At 49.0% G+C, this 11,740-nt stretch overlaps 1 protein-coding gene across 1 annotated transcript; it reads right to left on the reverse strand.

Annotated features, from left to right (window-relative positions):
* Window positions 1–879: 879 nt before the first annotated feature.
* On the reverse strand, window positions 880–10,607 carry LURAP1 (leucine rich adaptor protein 1; the record flags this gene model as incomplete). The annotated part of the gene is made up of 2 exons (XM_082862108.1): window positions 880–1,401; window positions 10,410–10,607. The coding sequence occupies 2 exons, from the start codon at window positions 10,605–10,607 to the stop codon at window positions 880–882; spliced, it is 720 nt and encodes a 239-aa protein (XP_082718234.1).
* Window positions 10,608–11,740: the final 1,133 nt, after the last annotated feature.

Here is an 11,740-nt window from a genome sequence, read left to right on the forward strand (position 1 = left end):
AGGGACAGAGTAAGACAGGGGACTGTGGCAGGGCAGGCCAAGCAGACTTTTGAGAGCTGTAGGTGGAGGCTCCTGCCAGTTTCCTCCCTAAAAGCACAGATATAGGAATGCTGGCAGCAGACAGGCGTGTGGTCAGAGAGGAAGTGAGAATCCCTAGGATAAAATGAGAACTCCCTGTTTAAATACTAAGAACCTCTCTGAGAAGAAGTACAAACATCTGACTGAGAAACCTTCCTGCGAGGAGGGTGGCATGTTCCCATTCACAAGAAGTAATGGTAGGGAGAATAAATGATATGGTCTCACTTAGCAGCAGGGGCTCAGACACCCCTATACTGACCTATCATTACTAAAAGACTGGTACAGAAAGGCTAATCCATCCTGGCAGGAAATGACATCACTCACCAGACAGGAAGGGGTGGCTCTACCAACCCCAAAGGCTTCTGGGAGGGCCAATCCATGGAGGGTTGGCCTTGAATGTCCATGTCCCTCCACAATCTTCCATCTTGGCCAAGAGGGGAGCCAAGGCTCCTAGATGTTGGGTGAGGCAATTATACCCCCATCTCTTCATCAGTGATCTCGCAGGGATGCTAAACCATCAAATCCCAGTTGGGAGGAAAGGGGAAGAGATACCATCACACCTGGAGCCACTGGTCAAGCCTCTAGAGTCAATGTATCCATGAAAATAGCTCTAGGGACCCAATAATTGAAGGATAAAGGCAGAGCCTCCCCAGGGATCAGAGAGATGGTGAGGCCAGGTTTCCATGGTAACTGATTTCAATGCAGCCTCTTCCTAATCCCAGATTGAGGGAGAATAAATTTGAGGGAGACCAGGGCCTAGTGATGAAAGAGCCATAGGAGTACAAAAGTGTGGAAGAGTTGTTACAGGAAGGTCACATCATCCTGGCACTGGCCCCAGTACCAGTGGGTCTCAAAGCCCAGCTTGGTACTCTCATCCTCTGGTGGCTCAGGAGGTCCACCTTGGAGCCCCTCCCCTGGGGGCTTCCACACAGCCCTCAAGCTTCCTAGCCTGGTGGCTGTCAGGTCCACCTCAGTCCTGGCCCTCTCCCCCCCGGGTATAGCCTTTGCCCAGTCCATCTCGGGACGGGGAGCCCCGGGGAGGCCCTGTTCATCCAGCTCGCTGGGGGCCACTGTGTCCAGGAAGCTGCCAATGGAGACACTGTCCAGTCGGTCAGTGGAGCTGGTGTCTGGCAGGCTGTCCCAGCTGCCTCGCCTTGAACGGCCTGGGCTCCCGCCTGTCAGGCTATATTGGCTGCTGGTGAGGCTGCTGCAGTGGCTGGTCAATGTCCCCCGCTCCTCCAACAGCCAGCGCACTGCCTCAATGCCCTCGTTCAAGGTCACCAGCTGCTGTAGGATCTTCACATCGATGGCTCGCAGGTAAGCCTAGGGGAGTGGGAGAAGGAATCAGTTCCAGGTTCTGGGCCACGGGTTTCCGCAATGTTTCTAGAGGCCTCTACCTTGTGATCCAAACAACTATGCTTCACTTTCAAGAAGCATGGAAATAGAATGGTTTGGAGTGTAGGCTTTAGAAGCAGAGAGACTGCTGTTTAAAATCTCAGCCCTACAACTGATTAGCTGTATGACTGTGGGCAACTTTCTTACCTTCTTTGAGCCTGGGTTTCCTTGTTTGTGAAATAGGGTTAGGTCACTCACCTCACAGGGTGGCTGGGAGAATTTTGTGATGTTGTTTTTTAGGCACTGAGCACTGTGCCTGGTACAGAGTAAAATCTCAGTAAGTGTTAAGTATTAAAATCCAATCCTACTGAGATTTGAACTTCACAGTTAGGGTATTAACTATTGAACCAGTCCAGATTCACCAGTAAGACTTAGAAGCAGTCATCCGAAGAGTAGCCTGGGGCTTCCCACTGGTGGCGCAGTGGTTGACAGTCCATCTGCCGATGCAGGGGACACGGGTTCGTGCCCCGGTCCGGGAAGATCCCACATGCCGCGGAGCGGCTAGGCCCGTGAGCCTGTCTGTGCTCCGCAACGGGAGAGGCCACACAGTGAGAGGCCCGCGTACCACAAAAAAAAAAAATCCCCTGTTCAAAGAGTAGCCTGATAGGCAGCCAAGTGTTAATTGGGAAGTAGACTGGGCCAAAATGAGGCAGGAGCTGGGGGGGTAAAGAAGGCACTAACCTGGTCCTCCTTCAGGATGTTGGTAGCAGCTGCTGTGGAAGGGAAGGGTTGGCTAGAGCTTCAAAGGGTCAGAATCTCACTGGCTGGGAATTCGGGGCTTCCCTTTACTATACACCAGTCTCCTTGTCTGCACTGGGAGTAAGTTTGACTTACTGGGTAATCTCTAGGGTCCCTTCTAGCTCAGATGCACTGAGTTATCTTCCCCAAGCACAAGTGTGAACTTGTCGCTCCCTTGCTCAAGAACATTTTCAGGCTTTGCACTGCTCTTAGAGAATAAAATCTAAGCACTTTAGCAGCAGGTCTTCAAAAGCCTGTCATAATACAGCTCTTGCCCATCCCTCTAACTTCACCTCTAGGATATTTCTGTGGGAACCCCAGGTCCTGCCACACACAACTTTTAAAATTTCATTTTATTTAGCTTTACTTTTTTTTTTTGGCCACACTGTGCAGCATGTGGGATCCCAGCTCCCCGACCAGAGACCAAACCTGCAGCCTCTGTAGTGGAAGCATAGAGTGTCAACCACTGGCCTGCCAGGGAAGTCCTAGGTTTACCTTTTTTTAAAAAAAAATTTATTTGGTTGCACCAGGTCTTAGTTGCAGCAGGCAGGCTCCTTAGTTGTGGCTCATGGGCTCCTTAGTTGCGGCTTGCTAGCTCCTTAGCTGCAGCATGCAGGCTCCTTAGTTGTGGCATGCAAACTCTTAGTTGCGCCACGCATGTGGAATCTAGCTCCCTGACCAGGGATCGAACCTAGGCCCCCTGCATTGGGAGTGCAGAGTCCTATCCATTGCGCCACCAGGGAATTCCCTACCTTTACTTTTAATAAAAGTTATAGATGCACATAGATTAAAGAAGCAAACAGTTCTCAAAGATTTATTATGAAAAGTAACAGTTCCCCCATCCTAGTCCTAAATCCCACTTTCCAAAGACAGCTACTATTGCTTTTTTAGCTGTTTATTTTGGTACTTACCTTCTAATTCCCAAATAACTACTTATTGATTTTTTTTTTTTTTTTCTGGTACACGGGCCTCTCACAGTTGTGGCCTCTCCCATTGTGGAGCACAGGCTCCGGACGCACAGGCTCAGCGGCCATGGCTCACGGGCCCAGCCACTCCGCGGCATGTGGGATCCTCCCGGACCGGGGCACGAACCCGTGTCCCCTGCATCGGCAGGCAGACTCCCAACCACTGCGGCCACCAGGGAAGCCCTCTCTGAATGTTTTTTTAATAACTTCCTGTTTTTGTTCATGGCTGCAATATTATCTCATCTCTTTAAGGATATAATTAATGATTGTTTAAGTTCTTATCTCCCTGAATTATCTCCATTTTATTCAAGTCGCTTTTTTCTGTTTGTATAGGTCTATATAGTTAAAGGGCTTCATCAGATGTCTTACAATCTTTAGCTGCTGCTTATACTTCAGAGTGGTCTCTAAAAAGCTGATGGAAACTCTCTGTGCCTGAGGCTTGCCAGCTCTGAACCTCACTAAGGGTTATTTTGCTAGGATGTTTGATTGGGTAAGGCCTGTAGGTAGTACCTTGCATGTGTGTGTGTGTGTTTTTTTTTCTTGGGTTCATCACATTCACTATATTATACCCATCTAGAGAGTATAATGTAAGCAAAGCTGCCAATGTTCTGGGAGCCAAGTAAGGGAAAGGCTGGGAGGGGTATTACATAGCATTTAGTATATTTTAATTTAATCCCTCTTGCTCTCAAACCTTGCTTGGTGTCTCCCAACCTGGAGACCTTTGGTTCTATTATTTTTTAAATATATATTACTTGATAAATGTTTATTGAATTATTCAGGAAATAACTGCTTTAGTCACACCTACAGTGATAAGCCAGAAATCAGGCCAACTTTGTACACTGAGAAAAATATAGGCACTGGAATTAAACAGACCTGGATTCAAGTTCCAGTTTTGCCATTAATGAGTCATATGAAATTGGAATATTTTTTCCCTTTAAACCAGCATTTCTTCATTGTAAAAAGAGGATACTATCTAATTTAAAGGTTTATTTTCAGAAATAGAAGGAGCATTAACAGGCAGAGCATACTGCCTGACAAGTATTCACTAATCAATAAATGGTAGCTATTTGGCTTTACATATTACTATGGTTAACTTATCTACTATGGCATAAGCACAGAAAATTTTGTACCTGAAATTATTTGTGTTTTTGGAAGAACATCACAACATGTGGAAGAATATTTGTTGACTTCAATTAAACAAATGATTATTGGGTACCTGGATTTTCTAATAATTACAAAGATAATGGAGAAACTCTCCCTGCTTAACAGAAGCTTACAGTTTCAGTAAGGAGATGTGGACATAAATAACTGAAGTACCACAGACTGCACAGACTATTAATGACACAGGATAAAAGAGATCATCTTCAATTATTTCGTGCTGGGGACAAATTTATTAACAGTGAAACCATGTAGTCCATGACCAAACTAAATGTATTAAACAAAATTTTTCTTACTAAAAATGCTTCTCCTGCTTTGTTTTCTCCCCCCTTCCTTTCCTCTTTCCTCCTTCCTTCCCTCCTTCCCTCCCTCCCTCTCTTCCTTCCTGCCTTCCAGTCTTCTTCCCTTCCCCTTCCTCCCTTCCTTCTGTTCTATTCTTTCCAAAACTTACATTTCCAGTTTTCTGCGATGATAAAGGAGTTCTGGGCACTTGGTTGCCCAGTTGGGGAGGGATTCTTAGAGTATGATTCTTTTTTTTTTTTTTTTTAGTATTTTATTTATTTAGTTTTTGGCTGCATCAAGTGTTAGATGTGACACGCCAGGATCTTTGATTGCGGCGCGGGCTCTTCGTTGCAGTGTGTGGGTTTCTCTCTAGCTGTGGCATGCAGGCTCCATAGCACATAGGCTCTCTAGTTGTGGTGCACGGGCTTAGTTGCCCCGCGGCATGTGGGATCTTAGTTCCCCGATCAGGGATTGAACCGGCGTCCTCTGCATTGCAATATGGATTCTTTTTTTTTTTTTTTAAGATGTTGGGGGTAGGAGTTTATTAATTAATTAATTTATTTTTGCTGTGTTGGGTCTTCGTTTCTGTGCAAGGACTTTCTCTAGTTTTGGCAAGCGGGGGCCACTCTTCATCGCGGTGTGCGGGCCTCTCACCATCGCAGCCTCTCTTGTTGCAGAGCACAGGCTCCAGACGCGCAGGCTCAGTAGTTGTGGCTTACGGGCCTCGTTGCTCCGTGGCATGTGGGATCCTCCCAGACCAGGGCTCGAACCCGTGTCCCCTGCATTAGCAGGCAGATTCTCAACCACTGCACCACCAGGGAAGCCCCGAGATGGATTCTTAACCACTGGAACACCAGGTAAGTCCCAAGTATGATGCTTTATTTAAAAAAAATAAATTTTATTTATTTATTTTTGGCTGCGTTGGGTCTTCGTTGCTGCACGCAGGCTTTCTGTAGTTGCAGCTAGTCAGGGCTACTCTTCGTTGCAGTGTGCAGGCTTCTCATTGCGGTGGCTCCTCTTGTTGCAGAGCATGGTCTCTAGGCATGTAGGCTTCAGCAGTTGTGGCTCACGGGCTCTAGAGTGCAGGTTCTGTAGCTGTGGCGCACAGCCTTAGCTGCTCTGCGGCATGTCGGATCTTCCCGGATCAGAGATCAAACCCGTGTCCCCTGCATTGGCAGGTGGATTCTTAACCACTCTGCCACCAGGGAAGTCCCTTTTTTTTTTTTTTTTAATATTTTCTTTTTTTTTAAGATTTTTTATTTGTTTATTTAATTTATTTTTGGCTGCATCGGGTCTTCAGTTGCAGCATGCGGGCTCTTCGTTGCGGCGTGCAAGCTTCTCTCTAGTTGTGGCACATGGGTTTTCTCTCTCTAGTTGTGGTGCGTGGGCTCCAGAGTGCGTGGGCTCTGTAGTTTGCAGCATGTGGGCTCTCTCGTTGAGGTGCGCGAGCTCAGTAGTCGTGGTGCGCGGGCTTAGTTGCCCCGCGGCATGTGGGATCTTAGTTCCCTGAGCAGGGATTGAACCTACGTCCCCTGCATTGTAAGGCGGATTCTTTACCACTGGACCACCAGGGAAGTCCCCTGAGTATGATTCTTTTTTTTTTCCCCAATTTTATATCACTAATATAAATGAAAACCAGTATTTTTTTTAAATTTATTTATTTTTGGCTGCGTTAGGTCTTCGTTGCTGCACGTGGGCTTTCTCGGGTTGTGGTGAGTGGGGGCTACTCTTCGTTGTGGTGTGTGGGCTTCTCATTGTGGTGGCTTCTCTTGTTGCGGAGCACAGGTTCTAGGCGCACGGGCTCAGTAGCTGTGGCTCATGGGCCCTAGAGCACAGGCTCAGTAGTTGTGGCACACAGGCTTAGTTGCTCTGCAGCACGTGGGACCTTCCTGGACCAGGGCTCGAACCCATGTCCCCTGCATTGGCAGGCGGATTCCCAACCACTGCACCACCAGGGAAGCCCCCGAGTATGATTCTTAAACAGACATTCATCAACCCTTTTGTGTTCAGCTCTATTTGCACCCTCAGATCTAGAAATATCTGAGACCAACTCCTGAGACCTTTGAGGTGCAAAATGGGTTGCTTTTCAACTTTCCTCATTGCTGGCTTGGAATTCAGCTTTTTTCAAGTCTACTAAGTTAGTTACTACTCTTCCTTCTGCTTTCAGCTTCCAAAATTTTGTTCCTGTCATATTCTCTCCTGTTCTTGTCATAATGGCTTCACAGCTTTAAAAATAATCTTTCTACTGGCTTTTAGTGGAGTTTCAGGGGGGAATGGAGGTAAATGCATGTGTTTAATGTGCCATCTTGAACTGGAATTCCCACTGACTTTATTCAAGTCACAACTCAAATGCCACCTCCTCTAGGAAGTCTTCCCTACACTTCCTTAAGGTGGAATTAAGCCATTCAGTCATGGAACAATATTTATTGAGTGTTTCTTATAGGCATGGCATTGTGTAGATAAAGCAAGAAAAGACCATTTCTTCCCTCAGAGAGTTCACAGTCTAGTGGGTTAAGATAAGACAATGACACAAGCACTTAAAATTCAGTGCAGAAAATGCCAGGGGATGCAAATGCTGCACAGAGAGCTGTGGGTACCTAGAGGACCATAACCAGAGTAGTAAGGAAATGCTTCCTAGAATAAAGGACATGAGCTGAGACTTGAAGGTCAAGTGGGACTTAGCTAGACAAAGCCATGGAGAGTCATTCCAACCAGAAGAAACAGCTTGTCTTCTCCAGTTCAGTTGTGCCTTTCCAGAGCACAAATCTGACCATGTCACTCTATAATGAAGACTCTTCCAGGAAGTCCTCCCTGAGTTCCAACAGCACCTGTGCCAGAGTGGCTAGTCTGTCTCTCTCTTCCTTAACCCAGACTATGAGCTCCCTGGAGCAGCAGGTCCTGCCCAGTTCGTTTATGGTGCTTAGCCTAGGATTGGGTAGGTCAGATTCAGTTCTATGATTCTCTTGTCTTTACTATCCTTGGTCCCTCTGCTGGTCCCAGGGTTCAGGGGGCTGGGTTTTATCATGTTGGCGGCAAATGAATCTGAGGACCAGATTCTATAGTCCTGTGACAGTGGGATTCCCTGACTGTGAAAGCATCACTGCCCAGAATAGAAGAAAGCAAGGCTTTCTTGCCAGAAAAAGAAACAGTCATTTCACACCATCTCTTTGGAAACAGAAAGGGGATAAACAGCTCAGGAGAGATGCAGCCTCAGAGGCCACTCCAACCCAATTCTCTTCCCAGGGGGATTCAGGTTCCCCATTCTTCCCCTTAACATGTACACACCAAACCCCTGACCAGTCCTAAGATCACAAGTATGGCTCACTCATGGCTCAATCTAAATGAAGCCCTGGGATAAAAGCCTACAGATCTCAGTCCCAGCTCCCTGGTTTTAGAATGAGATTCCCAGACTATTGTTACCCCTCTCTCCCCTCGCCCTCTCCCCCAGGAGGTAGAAAAACTGAGGCCAAGGGAGTCAGGGCTCTGCTCAAGATCACAAAATTATTCAGGAGCAGGGCCAGGACTTGAACCCATGCCTTTTCTCTCCTTGCCTAAAGCTTTTTCTCAAACTGCTCTGTGGGGGTGGGTTGTCATAGCAACAGTTCTCTGGGTGGGTGGATTAAGTAGGGGAAGTTGCCATTGTTTCCCCTTCCCACAAATCCCGGGGTCTGTCTGGTTCAGTCAACTTTTGGGGAGGGAGTAGTAGGGGAGGGAGAGGCCTAGAGGCAGTGATGACCTTGGCCTCAAGGGCAGGACTGCCCCCTCCCTGCAGGAAAGCTGAGTGAGGGACAGTTGAAGGACAGTACTTAGAGGGCTTGGACTAGTTCTGCCACAAGCGGCTCCAGGGGAAACCCCCTGCCCCACCCTTGTCCCCCTGGGTGCCACCCAGTGTGTAGGGCAGAGTGCATAAAGAAACCTAAGATACCTCTGCTGAGGAGGGAGAAAGGAATGGAGTAGGAATCCGTGGGGCACATAGGGAGCCTCTCCCTGTGCTGGACCCCAGAAGGCTCCCTCCCTTGAGTTCTTCGTGGGCAGCCTCGGGCCCCAAGCCAGGCTAGGTCAGGAATGCAGAGAGACCCAATCAAAATTAAAATGTACCCCTTAAAGTTTATGAACAGGTAATCTGCACCAAAGAGAGAAAAGAGAGCCAGAGCGACTAGGCACGGCTCCCCCCAGTATGAGCTCAGGCAAGCCCCTTAACACCTGCAAGCATGTTTGCTCTGTGAAATGGGAAAATAATGACTGCTTTTCTCACTCCAGTGACATGAAAGGCATTTAATGCATCTGGCACAAAGCAGGTCTCAACGGTGAAGATGTAAAGTGTAGGCAAATCACCTGGGTTCAAAGCCTGGCTCTGCTTTTTACTTTCTGTATGACTTGGGCAGTTACTTAACCTCTCTGTGCCTCAGTTTCTTCATCTATAAAATATCACATACCTAATAAGTCTCTGTGAGGACGAAGAGAATATCTTGTAAAATGTTCAGCATGATACCTGGCACATGCACTTGGTGAAAGTTAGTTTCCAAAGCAAGACATTCTAAGTTAGCTCTTTCTGGGCCCTGAGCTAAAGTTTGTACAGTGAGGCAAAGCCAGACCCCTCCCTTAGGTGGGCACAGTTACAGCCCTACTCTGGAGAATTTGGCAATAGCTTCCGATCTTCAAGGCCAAGTGCACATATGGCATTCAAATCCTTCCCCCAGGGAGCCTTTCCTGATTGCTTTGCCCACAAATCTCTCCTCCCAGCCTCTCAGGCTGTCAGGTAGCGCCCATGACCTCCCTCCCAAAGGCACCCCCTCCACACACACACACACACACACACACACACACACACCCCTCAGCCTGGCACAAAGCTGGGCACAGTGGGGCTCCAGGAAGACCTGTTAGCTGACACACTCACTGTGGGCTCTTGGTTCTGTGCCAGAAAGTGGCTGGCAATTCCTCAGTTCCCTAGAATTGGCCGCAAAGTGGTGGCAGGTGTAAATCACCCCCTTCAACAGAACCAGGGCCCTAGGGAGCCTGGGAGGCCCCAACTGCCCTTTTGGCTCTGAATCTAGACCAGCAGCAACAGGGAAGGGGTTGGGTGCCTGTTTTCTCCTCCTCTCCCCAAGGAAGTGCAGATGAGATGCAAATATCCAGTGTACTTGGGGGTTGGTAGGAAGGAGACTGAGTCTGCAGTGATGGGAGCAACACGGCAGGTGCTGCTATTCTGTGTCTGCTAAGGTTCTAGGAACTTTCAAATATTTTAAGTGGGTGTGGGGGAACGTTGGGGAAAGAGGATGTTTTTAGTGGCCCTAGCCCAGGCAGTATTCACCCAAATCTCTTCTGTGCTGAGTGTTGTGGTGGATACTGGAGCCTCTGAGGAACAAACCCTGGGCCCAGTTTGCAAGAGGAGAAAAAACTGGTTGCCCTATAATGGTGGCTGGAGGCAGAGGTGGCCCCAAAGTGAGGGGAGAGGGGGAAGATTTGTGCTGTGCTAGGTTCTCAGTGCTTCCCAGTCCTCACCTCTCCCCTCCCAATTATTTGGCAAAAAAAAAAAACAAAAAAAAAAACAACTGAAAAAACCCTGAGCCTCCCACCCCAAGTGCTCAGGGCCCATCAATACTCTGCTCACCCTTCCTGGGGAATGCAATTAATGAACCCCAGGGCTTAAAGATTGATCTGATAGGAATCCTGAGGACTTAGGTGGGGAATATTAACTCCCTCCTCTCCAGCCCAACTCTGGGGACGCGAGTCCATCCCTTCCGGCCCCATGCTGGAGACTCCGTGCCCCTGGCCCGTGTAGCCCACACTCACCAGCTCCATCCTCAGCGCCATGATCTTGTCCCCCAGGCTGTGGCCAGTGCTAGGCGCCCCCGGGAGCAGCAGGGCGCCAGAGGTTCCCGGCTCCCACTCGCCTCGCAGCCCGCGGAGCAGCCCTTCAGGGGTCTTCCTGCCCACCTTGCCCTCCACGTCTCGCAGGTCAGGCGTCTGGGACTCCGCGGTCCCCTCCATGCGGGCCTAAGCCTGAACAGGGTTGGGCGACCGGACGCCGGGATCCCGCTCCCAGGGGTCCTCCTTTCACAGCAGCTAGTGCAGAGCGGAACCGGTGGGTCCCCGCCCGCGCTGTGTGGGGGCGGGAGGAGGGCGCCGTAACACTCAGAAAAGCCGCGCAGAGGGTGTGTGTGTGTGTGTGTGTGTGTGTGTGTGTGTGTGTGTGTGTGTGTGTGTGTACATTCGAGTGCTGCGCACACACCTCTGGCTCCGGAATGGGTGAGGCTGGGCGATGCTGGATGTGCACCTGAAAGAGCTCAGCGCCTTCTCCTGACTCTGGCTCCGGAATGGGTGAGACTGGGCGATGCTGGATATATGCACCTGAAAGAGCTCAGCGCCTTCTCCTGATTCTGGCACTTAGTCCAGCCAGGCACTCAGCAGGTGCCCAGTGAATGTTTGCTGAGTGACGTTAAGCATCCTCAGTTAGGGAAGTGGGATTTTAAGGAACATTGGTAACAGAACTACAGAGGGTTTTGGAAGGCTTCCTGGAGTAGAGGAGCTGGATCTAAAACAGTGCTTGGAATTTAGCTAGCCACTGATACACACACACATCCAGTGTAGCCACTAAATTTAGACTAAAGGAGCAACCAGTATTGAAGCCGAAGAGGGCTACATCATGCTTGATCTTGTAAACTGATGCTTCTTAAACTTGACTGCGCATACATGAATTATCTGGGAATCGTTAAAATGCAGATTACAATTCTGTAACTCTGGGGTGGGGCCTGAGATTCTGCATTTCTAACAAGCTCCCTGCTGATGGCCATGCTGCTGGTCCAGGGACCATACTTTGAGTAACAAGGTTATAAAAGATGGTTCTAAGGTGCTGGGATTTTATTCTATGGGCAATGATGATCCCCAAAAAGCATTTTATGCTTTGGCTTGATTTTGTTTTTCTTTTTTTTTTGCGGTACGCGGGCCTCTCACTGTTGTGGCCTCTCACTGTTGTGGCCTCTCCCGTTGCGGACGGAGCACAGGCTCCGGACGCGCAGGCTCAGCGGCCATGGCTCACGGGCCCAGCCTCTCCGCGGCATGTGGGACCTTCCCGGACCGGGGCACGAACCCGTGTCCCCTGCATCGGCAGGCGGACTCTCAAC

The sequence above is a fragment of the Leucopleurus acutus genome (assembly GCF_964270905.1).
Source record: "Leucopleurus acutus genome assembly, chromosome: 2".
Classification (NCBI taxonomy): Eukaryota; Metazoa; Chordata; class Mammalia; order Artiodactyla; family Delphinidae; genus Leucopleurus; species Leucopleurus acutus.